General features: G+C 35.6%; 1 protein-coding gene across 3 annotated transcripts in view; it reads right to left on the bottom strand.

Moving 5' to 3' along the window:
• SKAP2 (src kinase associated phosphoprotein 2) overlaps positions 1-22,358 on the bottom strand; it is a 162,377-nt gene that overhangs the window by 124,602 nt on the left and 15,417 nt on the right. For all 3 annotated transcript variants that reach the window (XM_032872871.1, XM_032872867.1, XM_032872873.1), the window contains exon 4: positions 18,693-18,800. In XM_032872871.1, coding sequence (XP_032728762.1) covers positions 18,693-18,800 — 108 coding nt within the window. The remainder of the gene's footprint in view (positions 1-18,692; positions 18,801-22,358) is intronic.

Raw genomic sequence — 22,358 nt, 5'->3', positions numbered from 1 at the left:
GATTGCACTGCTATCTCTCTGTCAAAATAATCCTATTAATGGTTCTTAGGGTTAAGGCTCATTTTGATCAAATTCGTATGCTGTTGTTTCATTACTTCCCTATTATCTGACAGAGACAGGAAGCTAAATATGATTCACCCAAATAAAAAAGAAACAGATCACTGAAATTTAACACAGATTGTGACATGTGTGAATCACCACATTAAAGCACCTGCCATATTCATAGGAAAAAGTTGAATATTAAATCATAAAAACAATCCTAGAGCTATCAACTCATCTTTTAGTTGTTTAACAATATGACAAGATTAAATGAAATATTATTGAACACAATGTAAACTACCTAGGCTCAAACACAGGTTACATTCCAGACAACTGGGCACCTAGGTGGCTCAGTGGGTTAAGCCGCTGCCTTCGGCTCAGGTTATGATCTCAGGGTCCTGGGATCGAGTCCCGCATTGGGCTCTCTGCTCAGCAGGGAGCCCGCTTCCCTCCCTCTCTCTGTCTGCCTCTCTGTCTACTTATGATCTCTCTTTGTCAAATAAATAAATAAAATCTTAAAAAAATAATAAAATAAAATAAATAAAAAATAAAAAAATAAAAATCGTATTTAAAAAAAAAATTCCAGGCAATGTTGCAGTGTACACAAATATTGAACCATTACATTGTACACTTGAAACTAATATAATGTTTAATGTTAATTATACCTCAATTTTTTAAAATTCCAAAGAAAAAAATATATTAAAACCAGGTTAACCATCCAATCCTGTGGTCATCTTACGACACTGTAATAGCCAAAAGCTAACAAGGGGCAAGTCCTATATGTTAGGCAGTCATTTATCTTTACAACAATCCTGAGATGCTACAAGTATCCCTATTTTTATCAATTAAGAAACTAAGGCTTAGAAAGAAGCTAATTTTTCCAAGTCATAACGTCAAACCAGGACTGAACCCAGGTATATGTGATGCCATAGTCTGTGCACTTAACTACAACAGTACAATTTGATCCTTGATGTAATAAAGTACAACATTTATCCTCTTTAAAGCCCTTCGAAATTTAGTTTTCAGTTACTAGAAGTACATCCGGTCTGCCTTGAATATTGTTTAATATTGTTTAAGCAGCCAAGGCAAAACATGGTTCAAAAACACGATGCCTGAATTACAAGAAAGAAAATAACTAGACAATAAAAACAAACAGAAAAAAAGCCTAAGAACGAACATACCAGGATTCAAATGAATGCCAAAGAAAATTATCAAGATAAAATGTATCCCCATATCTATATAATCATACTGAGAAAAGAAAGTAATTAATGGCTTCTAAAATTCTGTAAATTAGGATCACATGTTTAGAAGCAGAAGCAGCAAATCTCCTGGTTTACCTGTGAGAAAAGCTGGAACAGTTGTCTCTATTCTGAACCCCCTGAGCTATCTCCTTCCACGATCTCTGGCAAGTCTTATCTTTCTCATGACACTCAACATGTTTAGGCAAATAAATCAATAATTCTCCGTATCTCTACCCCGTATCGCAGACTCCCTCTGAAATATCTTTGACTGAATTTTTCAATACTCCCTCAAGTTCAACAGGCTTGATCTTTCTAATCCACTTTCCCATTTTCTTTATAGATGGTATCACCTCCTCAAGAAAAGAATCTGAGTGTTACAGTTCGCCTTAGGTGTAATCACAAAGTCTACCTTTGGTTCTTCCCTATGTTCCCTCTCTGTACTTCTCCTTTGCCCTTTGTCTTCACCCTCAAGGGGACCACAAGCTTCCAGCCAGGTCTTTCTGAGGCTTATACTCCTCAGAAGTGTACCAATCCCTGTCTCTTTCCTCCACCTCCAGCTCCAGACTAAATTTTTACTTGTCTTAAGATACATTCCTATCTCTAATTGCTTAATCCACTATCTACTTGCTTTCTCCATTATTATCTTAGCTATATATGACAACTGGTATGACAAAAGAATGTACAGCTTAGCTATTCTAATTCAGGGGTCAAAAATGAAATCTCTCCAGTCACCAAAAAAGTATGTGAAAGAGACCAGAACTGGGACGGAACAGAGTGGTATAGAATGCAAATTGGAAAGAGATGGTGCGTCTAAAAGGAATAATAAACACCACCCGAGTCCAATGTTGCCAGCTTGTCCAATTTTTCCAGAGAAGGCAGAAATAGGAATTTTTCTGGGTTAGTAGAAATTTTCCCAAAAAACTAAATACTGATTTGGCCAAAGAAAATACATTGATAGGCCCAGTGTGGAAACTGAGACTTCTGTTCTTGGTACTTTACATGCTATCTTAATTTTAAACTAATATATCAGGGAGTTATGTATGTGAACCAGGGTAGACAAATATTTTCAGTAAAGTATCAGACAGAAAATATTCTAGGCTTTGAGGGACATTTGGTCTCTGTTACAACTACTTACTGTGGCTGATACAGCATAAAAACGATAGTATATCAACAAATGGGTGTGGCTGTATTTCAGTAAAATATTATTTATAAAAATAACAGCAGGTCATATTTTCCCCTTGAACTGCAGAGTGCCAACCTCTACTCTGGACTATTATTTTGGCTCCATATAAAATGAGTTGACCTAAACTGTGTTTTGGCATTACACTATATACCTATGTTGATAGATGTTTTAAGGAAGAACTCCAGAGTATCACTGAAGTATTATGCAAGGTTTAATTTATCACATCATATGGCAATCTTTTTTTAGACTCTTTGAAATTTCTTAGGTTCTAGTGTTAGTAAGACCTGTACTACTTTTAGATATCTTATTTATTTTGATATCATCAAAGATAGTGTCAGTCATGCATCTGATCAGTTTTCCCTCTTTGCACTGGTTGCTAGAGAGCTAAGGGCCAAAGTAAGGACTGGTCTCTTGCAGAAGTCTAGAGCATGGATAGTAGGCATTCGAGATTTAAACACTAATCCTAGTTTCACTTTTTTTTTCCCCAACTATCCTTCTCCTCCCTGTGCCTGATTTCCTAACTTGTCTTATATTTAACCTTTCTGTAATATGTTTATCGTTGGTAACTGCCTCCATATTTTTGGTAAAACAATACAAATTAGAACAAAATAATAAAAATAAGAGGTTTATTAAGGACAAATTAAATTCAAACAACCTAAAAATTTAATTTTTGTTTAGCTGTATATACAATCCTACCTTTTTATATGTATTGTAAAAAGTAGGTAATTGTTGGGGTACATGGGTGGCTCAGCTGCGTAAGCATTTGCCTTTGGCCCAGGTCCTAATGTCTTGCGATGGAGCCCCCTGGCCCCCACATCGTTGGGCCCCCTGCTCAGCTGGGAGTCTGCTTTTCCATTTCACTCCACCCTTCCCCACAGCTCATGCTCTTTCTCTCTCTCTCTCAAATAAATCTTAAAAAAAAAAAAAGTAAGTGATTGTTTCACCTACTTAATCCTTTATTTGTAATATTTTATAGTTTTCAAATTTGTAAGCCTTTATATTTTTAATAGTGTTTTTCATCTATTTAATCCTTCCTACACATACACTACTAAAAAGAGATCAAGAATAGGACAGCCAAAGAGCAAACAGTTTAAAAGCAAAACATAAAAAAAACTTCACTAACAGGAAAATCAGCCCTAAAGAAAGTTTGGAAATTCAAAAAAAAAAAAAAAAACAAAAGGTTAACCAATCTAGACAGTTACCCTTTACATTTCTTTTGCCTCCAGCTCTTCTCTCTATAAGTCAATTCAAAGTTAGCGAGCTAAATAATGGTTTTAACCTACCACTTTAATGACATTCCCCTCCTCTAAGCAGCTATCTACTGTTGACTATGTGTCTAATAATATTGTCTACCCCAACCCTTCACATTCCTACCTCCCTACACCTGCGTGTACAGCACTAAAGTTTAGTCATACCTTCAGAATATCCTACCTTGTAATAGGTATCTGGCTTTGCCTGCCCTGACTTGCTTCTCTCCATCAGTCAAATCATCTTAATTTTCCTTTGGAGAATGACACTTCTCCCAATCTCCATGTAGTTTGGGAAGGAATGACCTCACCCCCTACCTGTCAACTCCTTCTTGGGCATCTGACCCAGTTTGGGCCAACTGCAGCACCTCACCCTCACAACCCCCACCTCTCACCCCTTACCTAGACCACAGTGATTGATTCAGAATAAGCATGACCCAAGCCAGGGACTTCTGTTACAACTACTCAGAGATCTCTCTTTCCAGTAGGGTTGCTCAGCTGACAGAAAATAAGCAGGAAGCTGCCAGTGGCTGGTGGCCATCATAAAGGAAGCTACACATAGGAAAGCGGGACGTGAGTGAGAATGCTCATTACAGTTTGAAAGCTCACCTGGATCCAGGTGGACATGAAGTGAGACCCCAACTCGACCCCTCTCTCATAGGTAAACCAATAAATTCCATTCTGCTTTTTGCTTAAACCAGTTAGAGGGGCACCTGGGTGGCTCAGTCAGTTAAGTGTCCAAATCTCAGTCGGTTAAGTATCTGACTCTTGACTTCAGCTCAGGTCCTGAGCTCAGGGTCTCAAGTTTAAGCCCTGCATCAGGCTCCATGCTGGGCATGCTGGGCATGGAGCCTACTTAAAAAAATAAAATAAAATGTGCTTAAACCAGTTTGAGCTGGGCTTCTATCCCACGCACTGAAAGACTTTGAACCAATGCATCCCTTTACCAGGCTGTTTCACAAACCGGAAACGCTCCTCCCTCCATGTTCCAAAGATCAGAAGCCTCCTTGTTCTCCCAGACCTGTCTGGAGTGCCATCTCCACGAGACTATCGTCATTCCGATCCTAATGATTATCTTTTCTCTCCTGCTTTATGTCTTGCAGCAGTGATTACACCAATCTGCCTTGAATTTGAGCTGATATTTACATCTTTCTTTCTTCTACTAATCCATAAAATCCTAAAGGCAATGACATGTCTTATTAATCATTTTATTTCCCTCAGTCTAACAAAACAAACAGTAAAATCTGTTGAATTAAACTTTTATTCCATCTAGCACTACCTAAAACATATAACACTGTTACTCTTTCTTCCTACTTTTATTTTTAAAAAATCAATTCTTCACCTCCTATAAGAACCATTTTCTTTCAGCAAAGAAATCCTATTCTAACCATATTAGAGGCTTATAGCATAAATAAATCCCAGGATACCAATACCAAAACAAGTCCTATTCAATGAAAGAAATATATATGTGTTTCTTTGTCTCCATTATAAGAATTTTACTATTTTTATATTAAAATATTATTTTTATTAACCTCCTTTCATGTTGCAGTGATAGGCATGTTCGAAATAGTAAAGCTTATAGCTGGTATTAAAAAGTGAGGAGAAGCTTCTAAAGACACTTGAACAAAATGACACAAAAGCACATCTCTGAGATGAAATTACTTTTCTGACAGGGTCTTTAAGATGACACTATCTGTTTCTGCTCTTTAGGCACAGAAAAGAACCAGACAGTATTCAAGCTACATTAGCATTTTCCCTGGTTATTCCAACTGCAAAGCTTCGAGGCTGCACTATTGCTTCACAACACCTGAACTTGGAGATTGCTCGCAGGACTTGCACATGAAAAAGTAGAACTAAATATCTGATGATGACATTGGGACTTGTGAGTACATTTGACAAGAAATACCAAATTAGAATCCCTAAAATTTCTCCACAGTGAAAACGAATCTAACAATTAAATTAAACATGACTATGAATGTAGATGAAGATATGAGAAAGATACAGGCTCCCGAGAAAACAACCAAAAATAAAAAATTAAGAGTCCTGAGACTACTGTAATTCATTCTCTCTCCGACTCTAGATCAGTGCTTCTAGCTGAGGTGAAGTTTTTCTCACCAAAGCAGGACAAATTATACTGTGGAAATGAAAGAAAGAAAGAAAGAAAGAAAGAAAGAGAGAGAGAGAGAGAGAGGGAGAGAGGAAGGGAGGGAGGGAGGGAGGGAGGGAGGGAGGGAGGGAGAAAGGAAGGAAGAAAGAAAAAAAGAAAGAAAGGAAGAGAAGGAGGAAGGAAGGGAGGGAGAGAGAGGGGAGGGGAAGGAAGGAAGGAAGGAAGGAAGGGTGACTAGGAAAAAAAAATAATGGCCACATAAGTGGATAATGCAGAATGTCAAAACGCGATAAACATTTCTAAGCGCCTTCTCTGAATTTCTGCACTGATATTGTTGCAGACCAGTAACAAAGGGATCACAGACCCAGATCAGTCTAGAGACCACACATTGAGTTAGCACTCCTTGGATAATTCACACAGCTTCCTAGTGTCCCAGTTCCCTTATCTGGCAAGACTGCTCAGTTTGCACAGGGAGGAAGGGGGGCGGTGGTGGCAAGGCAGGGCTGGGAGAGGAATCCTTACAGAAGAGAAGAGATGAGTTCAAAGAAATAAACCAACTTTTCCTTTAGCCAATAATAGTAACCATTTCTCCAGCAATGATCCCAGCACCCCTTAAATCCTGCCCCTGTAACTACACATTGAAAAAGAAAATTAACAAAAAGCCAGTAAATGAACAAAACATCTACTTTGATTCCATGTTCTCTGAAACAACTCGTTAAAGTGAAATGAAAGTGACATGAAAGAAGATCCATGTGATTATACATTTGTATTTGTGATACAACAAATACATATTGCTAGAAATGAAAGAGGAATATTATACACAACAATACAATTCTTTTTTTAAAGGGGTTAAGGATGTTAAAGGCTGCAGAATTCAAGAGTTCACTGAGCTGAAAAGGCACAGCAAGAAAATTACTTTTTGCTATTTGCACAATTTTTAAAATATGCATTAAGTAACAATAACATAAAAGGTGAGCTAGAATATGCCCCCGTTTTAACTAGTATATTAATCTCATAACTCTTTAGAGTAAAAGAACTCAGTATTTCAAAAAATAATTTAGCTTTGAGTTAAGAACACTTAAGAACAACACTTCTTTAGTTAGGTAAAGACTTCTTAAACATGACAGCAAAAGCACAGGCAACAAAAGAAAAAACAGATAAATTAGACTTCACCAAAGTTAAAAACTTCTGTGCTTCAAAGGACAGCATCCAGAAAGTGAAACTGACAACCCACAGAACTGGAGAAAATATTCACAAATTATATATCTAATAAGAGACTAGTAGCTAGAATACATAAAGAACTCCTAGAACTTAAAAAGACAGCCTAATTGGAAAATGAGAAAAGGCTTTGAGTAGACATTCTCTGAAGAAGATACGCAAATGGTCAATTTGTACATGAAAAGATGATCAACAACCTTAGTCATTAGAGAAATGCAAATCAAAACCAGAATGAGATAGCACCTAATACCTACTAGGATGACTAAAGCAAAGACCGACAATAACAAGTGTTGGAGAGGGTGGGGAGAAATGGAAGCCTTCTCACATTGCTTATAGACACGCAAGATAACACTCTGGTAAACAGTTTGACAATACCTCAAAAAGTGAAACTTTCTGGTACCACAGGACCCAGCAATTCCACTCCTAAGTATATACCCGGGAGAAATGAAAACATATTCATTCGCATAAAAACTTACACACACATGTTCATAGCAGTATTATTAATGATAGCCAAAAAAAGAAACTCAAAACTCTATCAACTGATGAATGGACAAACAAAATATGGTATATCCACACCACTGAAGTATTATTAGGCGATAAAAAGGAGTGAAGTACTGACAGGAGCTACCACACAGATGAACTTCAAAAACATCATACTAAGTAAAAGAAGCCAGACACAGAAGGCCACATATTTTGTGGTTCCATTTAAATAAATGTCTAGATTAGGCAAATCTACACATATAGAAAGTAGATTCATGCTTGCTTAGGCCCATGGGCATGGGGGAAGAAGGGGTAAATGGGGAGTATCTGCTTAGAAATAGGGTTTCTCTTTTGTGACAATGAAAATATTCTAAAATTGATTGGAGTGATACTTGCACAGCTCTGTGAACTTATTTAAAACTACTGAATTGTATACTTTAATGGGTAAATTCTATGGTCATGTTAATTATAGCACAATAATATTACTTTTTTAAAAACAGAATACTTTAAAACTTTAAGAATCCTAGATTCTGCCCCAAAACTTGCTGATGGACTCTATAAAATCAGTCATCCCTTTTAATTTAATAATCATGTATCTTCTCAAAAGCCATAATTTTAGGAGGATTAATAAAGGAATTGACTCAATCTCACCTATGATTCTGTATTGCAAGGTACTACTCATACATAAGAAAAAGCCCCTCAAAAAAATAATGTACTCAAGTTGATTCTTATACCCTTCTTACAGAGACATTTTCTTTAATAGTATCTATATTTTTTTAAGATTTTATTTATTTGACAGAGATCACAAGTAGGCAGAGAGGCAGGCAGAGAGAGAGGGGGAAGCAGGCTCCCTGCTAAGCAGAGAGCCCAATGAGGGGCTCGATCCCAAGACCCTGGGATCATTATCAGAGCCAAAGGCAGAAGCTTAATCCATTAAGCCACCCAGGCACCCCTCTATATTATTTTTTTAAAGGATTTTATCTATTTATTTGACAGAGAGAGCAAGAGGGCACAAGCAGAGGGAGGAGCAGAGGAAGAGGGAGAAGCAGGCTCTCCACTGAGCAGGGAACCTGACACACCTCCATCCCAGGACCCTGGGATCATGACCTGAGCTGAAGGAAGACACTTAACTAACTCAGCCACCCAAGCGCCCCAGTATCTGTATTATTTTTAAATCTACGGCATTTGTATCCCATTTTCCTTGAAGTACTGAAGTAAGGACCCTGAAATTCACTCTCAATTTTGAAAAAAAATGCAGATAAGCAGATACCAAAGACTGTATAATCTTGGTAAAAATTTAAAAAACAATTTTTGCCTTAATCCACTCTGTGTCTATTTATTAACAGAGCATTTATTTGTTCTTAGTGAATTTGCAGACTTATATGAGTTGTGTGTACTACGCTTTCTATTTGGACATGTATGGTCTTTAACCATATACCATTGGACTCTGAAATAAGAATAATGAGATAATGATAATGATAATGATAATGCACTTGTTCCCTAATAATTTCAGGCCACTTTTTTTCCCACTGTTTTTTTCCAGGTATAGCTTTATGAATCTTCCAATATAGTTTAAATTTATTCAAATATTCTCAAGAGTTTGCAAGTTTTTTAGTCACTTACTATTGAGTTCATGTATAAAATGAGTGACTCCCTCCATGGGCTACAGGTGCCTATCTACAAAACCTTCCCAAGTGTAATATTTCTTTATTCTCATATTCTCATTATCTGCTCAATGGAGAAAAGCTGAGGCACAGAGAGGTTCCCAGCAAAGGCATGATCCATTTATTACAGAAAACTAAACTAGTAACTCTTTTCAACACAGAGTACTCAATTCAAAAAATGGTCATCTACTATGAATCTCTAAAACTTCCAACTGAAAATCCTACAAAATCCAGTAAAATGTATGAGTTAAACAATACAAAAGACAGACAACACCTCAGGCATACAGCTGTGTCAAACACAGAAAGAAGCACTTACCCAAGGCAATCCTTAGATAAACAGGCTGGAGAGCTATAATACCTTGCATTTAACAAGTCCTTACGACGGGCCAGGAAGTGTTCTCAACTCTGTGTAGGCTTATCCTACTTAATCCTCATAACAACCATAGGACATGGGTGGTTACTATCCTCAGTTTCTTAGATGAGGAAACTCAAATAGGTCAAACAACTTTGCTGGAGGTCACAGAGATGAATAACAAGGCCAGTACTCTAACCCAGACAGTATGATGACAGAAGCTGTTCTCAACCACTGTGCTGCATTTTTAGGGTGACTGGCTTATATCTCATCCTATATCTGCCCCCCAAAAGAATGAAACTGGAAAGAGAAATCCAAGAGATGGCTCACTTAAGCTCTATCCCCATATATCTGGATAATTACCAGATAGATTACCAGATAATTACCAGGTAGACTGGATGTTCACTGCTACCTCAAACTCAAATGTTCAGACCCAAACTTACCAACATTTACAATTTCCTCCCACCCTGTTCTTCTCAGTCGACTCCTCCAGTCATCCAATTTAGAATTTTGTAATTATCTTTGGCTTCTCTCTTTTTAAAATTCTGCACATATCCACTTATCATGTCCTGTCTGTTCTCCCTCAGATTTATCTTTTCCTTTCCAGTTTCACTATCCTTGTCTAGTCTCTGTTCAGTTCACATCTGGCTTAATGGAATAGCCTCTTCCTTCACAGACTATAGGTTTTCCTCCCTTTCAACCCATCTATATCCCACAACTAGCTAAATGCTTCTAAAATACTGTCTATTAACATTCCATTGCTCAAAAAGCTTAAAATGGATATTCATTTTGCTTACCAATTCAACTCCTCATGACACCATTTAAAGTCCTCAATAATTAATTCTCCCTTGACTAAAATAATGGGATTCTCTGTGAAGAAATAAAAACAAATTCAAAAAGATAGGGCCTTAGCCAGAGTAACTCGTTTAGTGGCAATATTAGGACCTGAGGTGAAAACCAGGGCTTGCTACGTGCTACCTCTGTCCATCCACATCTCCCAATCCCCTTCAATCTCTCTAAACCATGTTGGTCTTTGCACAGTTCCTCAAAGGACACTAATTTCCAGCCCTGTTTCCTATTGTCTCCACTTTCTCAGTTTATCTGAAAAGCATTCTCCCCTCCATTCTTTACCAATTAAAACTTTACCTACCCTTGTTAAGTTCTGATTCAAATTCCAATTTTTTCCAAAAACATTCACGGAGACCAGTCTGCAATCGCTTCTTCCTTTTCTGACCTCCTAGGGTATTTGGTGTCAAAGCCACACATTTCCGTGTTTGAACAAAGCTGATGAAGTTTCCAAATACGAGATATAATAGTATATTTTATATATATATTACATATTTTATATGTATAAATGTATAGTATTTATTATTAACTTATAAATGGTTTATTATTATAAATTATTTATTAGTATTTAGTATTAAATCATAAATTATTAAATATATTAAATTATAAATTTGTATATAAATATAGTTTTTATATATTTATATATAAAATTTATATATAATATATTTATATATAATAAAAATTTATATATAAATATATTTATATTTACATTATAATAAAACTAAAAATTTTTTTTAAAGATTTTATTTATTTGACAAAGATCTAAGTAGGCAGAGAGGCAGGCAGAGAGAGAGGGGGAAGCAGAGAGCCCGATGCGGGGCTCGATCCCAGGACCCTGGGATCGTGACCTGAGCTGAAGGCAGAGGCTTAACCCACTGAACCACCCAGGTGCCCCTAAAACTAAAATTTTTTATGGAAAGGGACAGTTCCTTTCCCCTGCTTATAGCATCTAGGTTCTTCTAGAAAGCTAGCATTCACGCTAATGAGTATCTAAAATTTGACTGACACTTTCTGGACTACCTTCAACCTGTAGACTGGGAACATACTTCTTCCCCAAGGAATGATTTCAGCAGGTCAGTTGTGAAAATGCTTTAGGACAAACAGACTCTATATTATTAGGATAATAGACCTGCAAAAGCAAAGGCACCACCTACAAGCTACCCAAACTATTTGACTGGAACCTTCACTCAGAAACATGAAGCAATAACCAAGGCTTCCAGACATTTGAGGAAAACCATTAGCAGGAAGGAAAAGGACCAAGGTTTAAAACCTAACTCCCAGACAAAGCACAATCAACTTAGAGAATCAAACACAAATGTTACAGACTTTAACAATGCAAAAATAATTTAATTATGCAAACTGGAATTGAAGAAGGAGAAGAGAGATGAAAGAAAGGCTAGGGTCACAAATTTCCTGAAATTTTATAACAAAGAGTCAATAGGTACTGTTGGAGTTTGGCACAAAACCTTTTACAAAATAAGAACATTATTTGAGTCAAAAGCAAACACAATAAAAACTAAAAATAAAATTAAAAACCAGGAAGCAGAAGTGGGAGAGGAGGTTTGAAGACTCATTGTCATGAAGGGAATCAACAGATACTGCTTAAGGTTGAGCAAATGAGTATACTTTTACATTATTCTACAGAGGCACAACATCCAATGTTATTATGGTAACTACAGAAGACACTGGAACATGTGGCTACTTGGGGAATAGACAGGTTAGGGTGGGGTGAACAAGAAGGCTTTGACTTTTATTGCATATCCTTCTGTTCTTTTTCAACCATATGCGTGTCTCTTGTAATGAGAAGGGAAAACTCGTCTAATTCTTTAAGTAGCATGGCACAAAGGGACCCAAGGAATTGAAGTTTGCTACTTAAGAGTTGGATGTTCTGGCCAAGAGACCAAAACCTTACTGAGTCTCCATTTCTACAACAAAATAAGGAAAATGTCTCCCACACAGGGTCTTTCTGAGCCCATTAAAGGAATATGCATGAAAGAAACTATGTCAGAGCCAGACAAATTTCTCAATAAATATTAATGTATTTCTTCCTTGAAGATGCTACCCCGGCCACCAGCACAGTCACCTCTAAGGAAGAAAGAAGTGGAATCCTTTAGAATCCTATGCAGGTTGGCATGCCTTCCTCTGAAATAAAATTGATCAATCCACTGTCTTTTTTTTTTTTTCTTAAGAGTTTATTTTTAAGTTTTCTCTATACCCATTGTGGGGCTCAAACTTACAACCCCAAGATCAAGAGTCATATGCTCTACCAACTAAGCCAGCCGGTACTCCTGTCAGTCCACTGTCTTGAAGAACCTTTGCTTTTCTATTTCTAAACTCTAAATTCACCCTTTAGCTCAGGCTACGAACAAGAGAAACAACTGAAAACAGGAAGCCATATATTGCAACTTCTCCAAACTCAAAGACAGCAAGGAAGAAAAGCCAGGTGCGTGCCTAAGTCTTAGGAAATACAGTGCTCTTCGAGAGCCAAAAACACCTTTACCCCCCCACCTGGCGCTGACACCTGAAGGTCTGTGAGTGGGGTCCATACTCCCTTGGGTTAAAGCATTGCGCTTATAAACATGCAGTTACTGATGAAAACCCAGTTTTTGGACTTTGGCTCCAAATGTACTTTTCAGCACCTTTTCCCACTCTCTCTCCAGAAAACTTCAGGAACCATGTAAAACTCACTTAAATAAATGCCCCCCACCCCCTCCTCCACAACTGACTCCACAACCTCTCAGAATATAGGCATAAAGTTTATGCTTTGGTTAATTCAATATAATGCGAAAACCTATGACTGACTCAGTCAGCAGACTAGAGAGGAAAACCAATGAAGCCAGTTTTTTGCCTAGGTACAGACCACATTAACTGAACAGTGTAACACATCCTAGTTACTATTTTTGGAATCTGCCTTACTAGAAACTTAGATTGCTAATTACCTTATTTTAGGTGATTGTCTTCTCCTTCCAGCTAGATTATGTGTCTCTTGAAAACAGGAACTTTGTTTTAGTCATCTTTGAATTCCCCTTCCTCATGGATTGTGTAAACAACTGCTCATTTACTGTATTAAAGATGCATTACTTTGCATAATGCTGAGTATTTTTTTTAAAGACTTTATTTATTTATTTGACAGAGAGAGAGAAATCACAAATAGGCAGAGCAGCAGGCAGGGGGGTTGGGGGGGGAAGCAGGCTCCCTGCTGAGCAGAGAGCCCGACACGGGGCTCCATTCCAGGACCTTGAGATCATGACCTGAGACGAGGGCAGAGGCTTAACCCACTGAGCCACCCAGGAACCCCAATGCTGAGTATTATTAACTTTCTGATCTTTCTTATCTAGTCCACTTTGTTATAGTCTTATTGGCCTCCACTGTTCTATTTTTAGGTATTTTCCCATTCAGTGGCATAAAACTTAGGTGATTCTCAATAATTATGTTTTTATTTACTCATATGTACCTTCGTATCATGAAAATATTTCACATCAGTGTACTTTATGTTTCCAATCACACAGTATATTATCTTGAACATTCAAAATGTTTCCTCCTTTTTATTACTACCCCAAATTATAACCCTGCGCTCCTACCAAAATACTTGAAACTTGCTATATACATTAGAGAAGGACTAAAGTAATCATCTTTCTTATATTGCTATAATACACACAGGGTAGCAACTGGTATGTTGAAATAACAAAAGGTTAAAAAAAAAATCCTCAAGTGCAACACTAATGTATGTCATAAACACCAAGATGTGTGCAAACAAGTCTCAATTCTCAGAATAAAATTTAAAAATATGAGTTTAAGTATCAAAAATCACATGACACTATGATAGGAGAAATCCTTACCCTAAATGGTAAGTTATTGAAGGAACCTTTTTTCCCCTGGTTTTAAACAATGTTTCATATTCTACTAGAATCCAGAGAAAAGTAAAGCATCTATTGTGTGGCTTTTATAAGAATAGATTAGTGCTAAACCTAATTTTACCCAAAAAGATATCTTCCTCAAAAGTTTGGTGTGCAATGTGTAGAAATTTACACATTAAATGTATGTGTGTGCACATCAATGGATTTATATCTAAGCTTGTTTTTTATATCTAAGCTTGTTTTAGATGCATTGTGAGAGCTCATTATTTACAGGCAACCCAGAGATAATCTTTTTTAAAGCAATCCTCTGAAATAAGTGATCTGTATGTTTTTTGAACCTCAATTTTCATATGCTAGACTTTCTTAAAGAAAGGTACACCAAAAAAGAAAAAAAATCATTATTTACTCTTATAAATTATAATCAAGACAGCTTAGTCCTTTTCCTTAATCCTCAGCTTTAAAAATAGTTCCATTTCTAAACCAAGATTTTTTTTTCATATAAACCTATGTCCTTGCAATGCCTACAGTCTTCAGGAACCTATACTTGGGAATTTTTAGTTAAGAAGATACCAGGACAATAAATGACTGTGTTATATCTTCAGCTTCATTTTAGCCTTCCTATATTCACACCCTAGAGGTTCCAGATTCTTATCCACAAAGTGATTATGGTTTAGGACTGAATCAGATTTGTAACAAATGTCCACTGGGATTCTTCGACCTATCATTGACGGGTAGAGCCGATATATGTCTTCTAGCTCATCGAATCTGTTCACCTTACCTCAGGGACTTCCCACAATGCTATATGGTTAGAAGCCTTCTTTCACAAATGACGAAAATGAATGAAAAATGGTTTCAGAATAGAAAAATGGGAACCCAAGTCATTATATAGTGTCTAAAGGCTACCCTGCCTCTCCCACCTTAGTGCCCAAGCAAGCATTCTAACATACATACAATAAGGGATAGTCTTCTTTAAGGTTTGAGTTTCATTTTCTCTAATTTTATCTGATTATTGACACACACCACTTATATTAACATTTCCATATATCCAGCCACACAATACAATAAAACTTCTAGCAGAGATCTAGTCTGGAAACCATTGTGATTTATTTTAAATTTCCCAGAAAAAAATAAGGCACAAAGTTAATAAAATAGAAATTTCCAGTAAGTATGGTTTTTTATAAATATTACCACACTAAAATGAAACCAACAGCAGTCATGCAATTATGCATAAACAAAATACAGATTCTTACTTTTTTTCTTAAAAGCTAACTCAGCATGTCTCTCTCTCCTCTTTTACTATTGCCTTAAAGTGTATTTCCCCTCAAAAAATAAAAATAAAAAGCACTTCCAAAGAGAGAGAAGAAAAAATTACAAACTACAATATTTTTTACGCTACAAGCTATACAAAAATCTGTCACCATCCATGTTACAATTCTAGTCATCAATAAGGTACTTTTCTTCGATGCACCACTCAAAAATCAATTATATCAACTCTTTTGTATAGAGAAGCAGCACACCTTTCAGGCAACTAGTATTAATGAGTAGACATGACTATAGAGTCTCCATCTGTTTCTCTGACAAAGCAGTGGCTACTCTAGTCTCTCATTGAAATTCCATTAATCTGGTGTACCAAGGTCCAATGCGAAAATCAAAACTCCATCTAACCCTTTATCAGCTCACAATAACCTACAAGTGAACTCTGCCTGTTAGCATGCAGCAAGTTATGATTTTGCTATCAATCAGGCAGTTGGCCAATAAAAAAAAAAAAAAGGCAGGCTGGAAACAGTGTGTCTGGCAGGGTTTGAAGACTTTGTTTTTGTTTCCTGTTTTCACCCCCCTTCAATTTCTATAGGGTGTCTGGACCTTGTGAGATTATGCCTTATTCTCCTTGGCTGTGATTTAATTGCTACCAGCAATCAAGTCGAAGCATCACTGAAGTGTGCTTGAATTTCATTAGAAGATATAACTTATGCTACTTTCCTACAGTACCTAATAAACCATAAAGAAACCAAAACACATATGGCTTGAGGGAATAACTGGAAAATTAGGTAGCCATTTGGGAACTGAGTGAACTTTTGAACCAGAGGAACAGAGAAAAAGAAATATTAAAGGAAAAGACAGACTTAGAATGCACACAAAGATGTGCAGGTTTGACCTTTTCAGTACCTTGAAAATTACATTAGCATTATGAAAAATACATATCATGTTTAGAGTTTATAATCCATCAAAGTTCAGATACTTAGTGCCTACCATAAGGTAAAAGTCAAAAGGACAAAATAACAATCTGATTTGACAAAAGGCCTTTTGGTGACCTGAGCTAATTTAGTTATACTTATTGTTAAATGCATTATCTTTTTATAATTAATATATCATTAGACTGAGGTCCCATAATGAAGGAAAATTTATTTGGCAAGGGAAAAAAAATGCATTTCAAATCTAAGTTGAAGGGAGAGAGACTGATATGACTAGATGACATTTCAGAGCGGAAATTAAAAATCCAAGTGGTAGTTTTAAAATTAATTTATAATATTCTTAGGAGAAAAAATAAAACTATCATATACGGTATTTTTGTATACCAAAAATGAGTGATACTAAAAGTTAAATTTTCAATCTGCTTAAGAACTGCTTACACCAACACTAAAATGAAAATGCACCTATATTTAACAAAAAAACTTAATGCTATACATAAATATAAGTTTTTAAATAATATTCAAATACTTATTATATAATCTTTTAACAATAAATCTTTTTCTTGCTATTAATGTATTTCCTATATATTTGGTTATGAAAACAAACATAAGTTATTTACTCATAATTAAGAAAATATAATTACGTAAATGACTTATAATTTAATAACAACTCACTTTTTCTACCAAAACACTGGCTCTCATAGATATTTAATTGTTGGAGTTCTTAGGTTACAATTTCTTAAAGAATGTAAATAATGCTCCCTCATACTTCAAATTATTTATGCTATTTTTTAAAACTCTGAGCATATATACTCTATGAACATTATGTGTGTGTGCGTGTATTTTCTCTTACATATAAATATTCTCTGTATATGTATACATATACCCACCTACTCATTTCTATCTACCAACACTTAACAGTGGAGCAAAACAAATCGTTGTAATGTGTCTGAAAAACAGTTCAACTCAACTAATAATTCACTGTTTTGCCTGAAAATATTATTTCATCAATTATAAAATATTTTCTAGTAGAAATGGTTAGAAAGGGTAACGCTCTGTTTCAGACAAGAACTGTGACCAAAGAGAGATGTGCCTCTTTTTAAAAAAACACGGAATATAAGAAAAAGAAATCTCTTCCTTTAAACATAGAAATTAAATGTTTGCCAAAATGTACAATTCAGCATAAAATGGATATGATTATTATTGCTACACATTGCACAAAGTTCTGAATATAAAAAAAAGATTGTGTTGTTCTGAATCGGTGGTTACAATGTTTATCACTTACGCATGTACTTGACTTATCCCTGTTCTGCAATAGACATAATTTTATACCTCATAAAAGCAATTTATGTTTCCAAAGGGAATAATCTGGATAACATAAAATGTGGAGTGCTCTGTTGCAGGAAGCATATTTCCATTCAGCAATTGTATTTAGAGATGGAACGGCACGGTTTGATCATCACACAGTGGCAGAAGGCATTACTCACTTCTGTGTCTCCGTGAAACTTGGGAGTGCCACGAATTAATATGCATGGCTAATTTATCGATACACATTCTTAATTTATAACCATATATCACCCTTATAAGGTCTCTAAGATGCAGATACACTCAACTGGCGAGAACAGAGAAAGCACGTGCTACACTAAAAGCAAGTTCATAAGTTGGGCGAGTTTTTAAAAATTACGAAGAGATAAACAATTGACTTTATTACTCATTCAATTAATACGGAACGTTATAAAAAAAAATATTACTGCATAATGTGGGCTATCTTTAGGTGACAATCAGGAAAATGAGAATGTGTATTAAAAGAAGCATTTGATGAAAACCTGTCTTAATGTGAGAAGGCAATGTAAGAATAATTAATTTAATATTTTATGAACTCATTTTATATGTTTTCAAAAAAAGAGATCAAAAATCTTTTTCATTATTTATAAAATAAATAATACAAGAAGCCATTCAACAGCACAATAAAATTAAGCAAGAATCTGATAATATTAAATTAACCAACAAACTCACTAATAATATTCACACCGTGATGTAAACACTCTCTTAAAAATTCTAGTCAAGAAAATTTCCTAGGAAAAGAAGGAACTACATACTTAAGAAAACCACTAGAGAGAGCTCTTCTGTTCCTTAAAAGATTCCGGTAAAGGTAAGTTAACTGAAGCCTCCACATTTCCTGCTTTCTGACAAGACCACCACCTCGACGCACTGCATTGTCTTGTGTTGGAACATCTAGAGGTATATTCGATGGCAAAACAACACATACCTTCAGAGTGAGCTTCATCATCTTTATCATATCTTTCTGAGGCCAGGGATACAGTGTCTGGAGGTCCAGCAAAAGGATCATCATATTCTTCCCCATCTTCTGCAGCACCTACAGAAGAATCGGAGAAAAGCCTTTTATATAGGTCAGCCATCTTTAAAATACGTTACTTTGTCAAGAGAAGTAAATTTCACTCTTAAACCTAGTCACTGTCATGGAAAAACAGAGTAAAAACAGGTCCTATTTTAATTTATATCTACTGTAACTTAAATAGTTTCTGGAAGTCAGTGGACAACTGTTTATTTCTGATACAAAAGTATAAAAGTTCCAAAATTATGATGGTCTCTACAAAGATGCATACAAAAAAAGTAGAAGCAGGGTAAAACAAGAGTGTGTACCCAAAACAAACAAAAAAGAAAAAGAACCAAAATAATAACAAAAAAAAAAAAAAGGGAAAGCACAACAGAGAAAGTAATTCAAGTTAATTCCATTTACCTACTCAATAATTTGAAAAATTATGATGAGAAATTGATAATTCAAAGCCACATGCACATTTTAGGTTTTCATGAAACATCACAGGGTTACATTAGAGTAGATTAAAAATACTCAGTTACATTTTCAAGGGCAGGAATCCTTCATGGGAAAAACTACTTTAAAACTCATATAAACCTTTTAAGTTCAAACAAAGTGATTTACAACCTGACACCTTCAATTTTCATTCAGTAATATGTTGTCATTCTTTTTTTTTAACATTCTAGCCAGTTTTTACATGATTTCCAAATCCTAGGTTGGTTGGTTGCTTGGTTTGAAATTATTTAATCCCCACAATAAAATCTTATTGTGGTTTGGGTTTTTTCCACATACTCATTTAGAATAATTTTTTTTAAAAGAGAGTGTCAGATATTTGCTAGCTTGGTCACATATAAGCACTCATTCTTTCAACCATATTCAACCACATCCAAAGGAAATTCAATAAAATTCAAAATAATGTATCCTTAATACTGTACCAATTATCTGTTAATTCAAGAGATAACCAGCTACCTCAGGGAGTACCCAAAAAGCAGGATGAAAACCTCCATGGGAATCTGAGAGAACCTACACTATTACTTTAAGACCATGGTTGCTGAGCAGACCCAGATTAAAGCTACCATTCTCTCCAAAACAAAATCTGTATCTTCTGACATCGCACCCTATTTTTTACCATTATTTTTGGTAGAGGAAAAGCCCCTTTCAAAACACTGTCAAAATAATAAAGAAAAATCAATACTCAGCTCTATTTCTTTATAATTTTGGCATTTCGTCAGCATCCATCATCCTTATCCTAAAAAAGATAGGGCTATCTCCCATCAAGGCAGTAAGAGCAGAGCAGAGAGGACTATCTTACTGTCCTTGGTGATTCTACCGCCAGGTATGTCATATGTGGATGTTTCCTCCCCAAATAAAACTCTAAGGAATACAGTAAACACTATTCATTCTTTACATCTTAATTTCTTTTTCTTTTAAAATGTTCAAAGTAGGAAGCCTGGGTGGCTCAGTTGGTTAAGCATCTGCCTTTGGCTCAGGTCATGACCTCAGGGTCCTGGGATCGAGACCCACATCACATTGGCTCCTTGCTCAGTGGGGAGAATGCTTCCCCCTTTGCCCCTCCCCTGACTCGTGCTCTCCCTGGCTCTCTCCCTCTCTCTCTCTCTCTCTCTCTCAAATAAATAAAATATTTTAAAACAGAAGAAGAAGAAGAAAACTAAAATGTTCAAAATACTTAAATACTTTTGGGAACATTCAGTGATCCCTTACAGTATTTCTCTTACGGAAAGCAGCATGCTCTGATTTCAAATATGAGATAAGAGAGAACCTCATTAAGTGCTAGGAAAACTATGTTCAGACATGGAATGACAGTCCGTGGGATATACAGTAGTAAAGATCACAAAATCCTCAACTGTTCTTAGTTGCTGAAGTATCCTTATATTCTCAATAAAGTAAGATGGTATGGTATGGTATGGATGCTATGGTATGGATTTGCTAAGGATATTTCATATTATGAACTATAAAATAAATCTTGCTATGAAAAAATAAAGTATCAGGATACCTCAAATATATTGCCCTGACTTGGCACATAGCATTTTATACTATCATGAATATAAAAATATAAGAGTAAAACCAAGGAACACATGGCAATGATTTTGAAAAAGATTCAGATGCTCAGGTTTAAATCTATTAAGCTCCATATGGAAATACAGAGAAAAAAATTAAAAGTTAAGAAGTTTTGAAAATCACGATTTGTCATCTTTTGATAATATCCATTATATGTTTTTATGTGTGTATTCATGTATATACATATACACACATGCACACACCAATCTATATTTATATATGTATGCACACAGCAAAAAGATCATTCTTAAAGCTAAACATAATATTTGTAAGCTAAGAATATTTTTATACAAATTGGTTACTAACATGTTAGAGTCTTCTGGATTTCGTGTTTAAAAAAATACATTTCTATCATTTAAGTGAAATCATCTTCAGCTTACCATTCTAAGTACTGCAGCTCATTTCAAATGTTTTTTGTAATTAATGTGGTAATTTATATTTATCTAAAACAAAAAAAATTAAATACTGCTACTGGCTTCTTCCCCCTCCCCTCTTGTTCCCCCTTTTTTAAGCTCCCTTGAATTAACCCAGAAAGTAAAAGAAAAAAATTTTTTTAATCTCTGCGGTATCTATATAGGGTTATTCCCTTTTCAACCCACATTAAGAAATGACACATCATTTTTCAAAATGTTCTTCTTCATTTTACTGCTGTTCCAGGGATGATCCATCCCTTTTCCTCCTTCCCAATTATTTCTTTTTTCAACCCAATAAAGAGCTGTATTATAAGGACCTTTAATTGAACACAGGGGTCGCTGTTGAGTAGTGCAAAGCTTTTTTTTTTTTCCTCCTCCCCAGGGGCTGAGTATTTGTAGCTATACCTGCAAAGACTTCTATAAATTAAAAGGTAAATGTTCAACTTGTGTTTATGTAATAGAAAACTGAACTCCAAAGCAACAATGGGCATCAGGTAAACGTATCCAATACAATTTACAGACATAATTGAAAGCATTACAGCCTAATCAGACATCTAAAAGAAAAGCATGCTCAAATGAAATGTCTACAGAATCATTAGTTGGCAGCCATTCTATTACAATCACACATAATGTCAGTGGTGCCTTGAGCCTGTGCCAATGACAACAGCATAAATTTTGCATCTCATTTCTGTGGTCATAAAATTAATGATCAGTTTAAAAATACTTCTTTGTAAAAGTTATTGCGCAAAGAAAAGACATGAATGTGTCCCTGTTATATACTCACAAGGATAATTATGGGGTTGTTGCTCATTAATACTGTTTCTTGTTTCCCTAGAAAACCATTTGATTTATCCCACAACTTTTAAAAGTTTAATTAACGATACAAAGTTAACAGTCTAAAAGACAATGATCCAAGACTTCCCTTCCTGTAATTTCAGTGGCAACTTAAATATCATGGCAAAAATCAAAGCTGAATCCTACCCACAGCAGCATATTTCTCTGATAAACATTTTTAAGGTTATAATAGTTAAGTTCAAATCACTATTATCCCTTCCTTATTATATTGTTCATCATCAATTAACATTTTCCTAAATGCCTGGAGACG

Source organism: Lontra canadensis, unplaced genomic scaffold, assembly GCF_010015895.1.
Source record: "Lontra canadensis isolate GAN:19392208 unplaced genomic scaffold, GSC_riverotter_1.0 scaffold2, whole genome shotgun sequence".
NCBI lineage: Eukaryota > Metazoa > Chordata > Mammalia > Carnivora > Mustelidae > Lontra > Lontra canadensis.
Note: the sequence above shows the minus strand (reverse complement) of the source record. Positions and strands in the feature narration are given on the sequence as shown.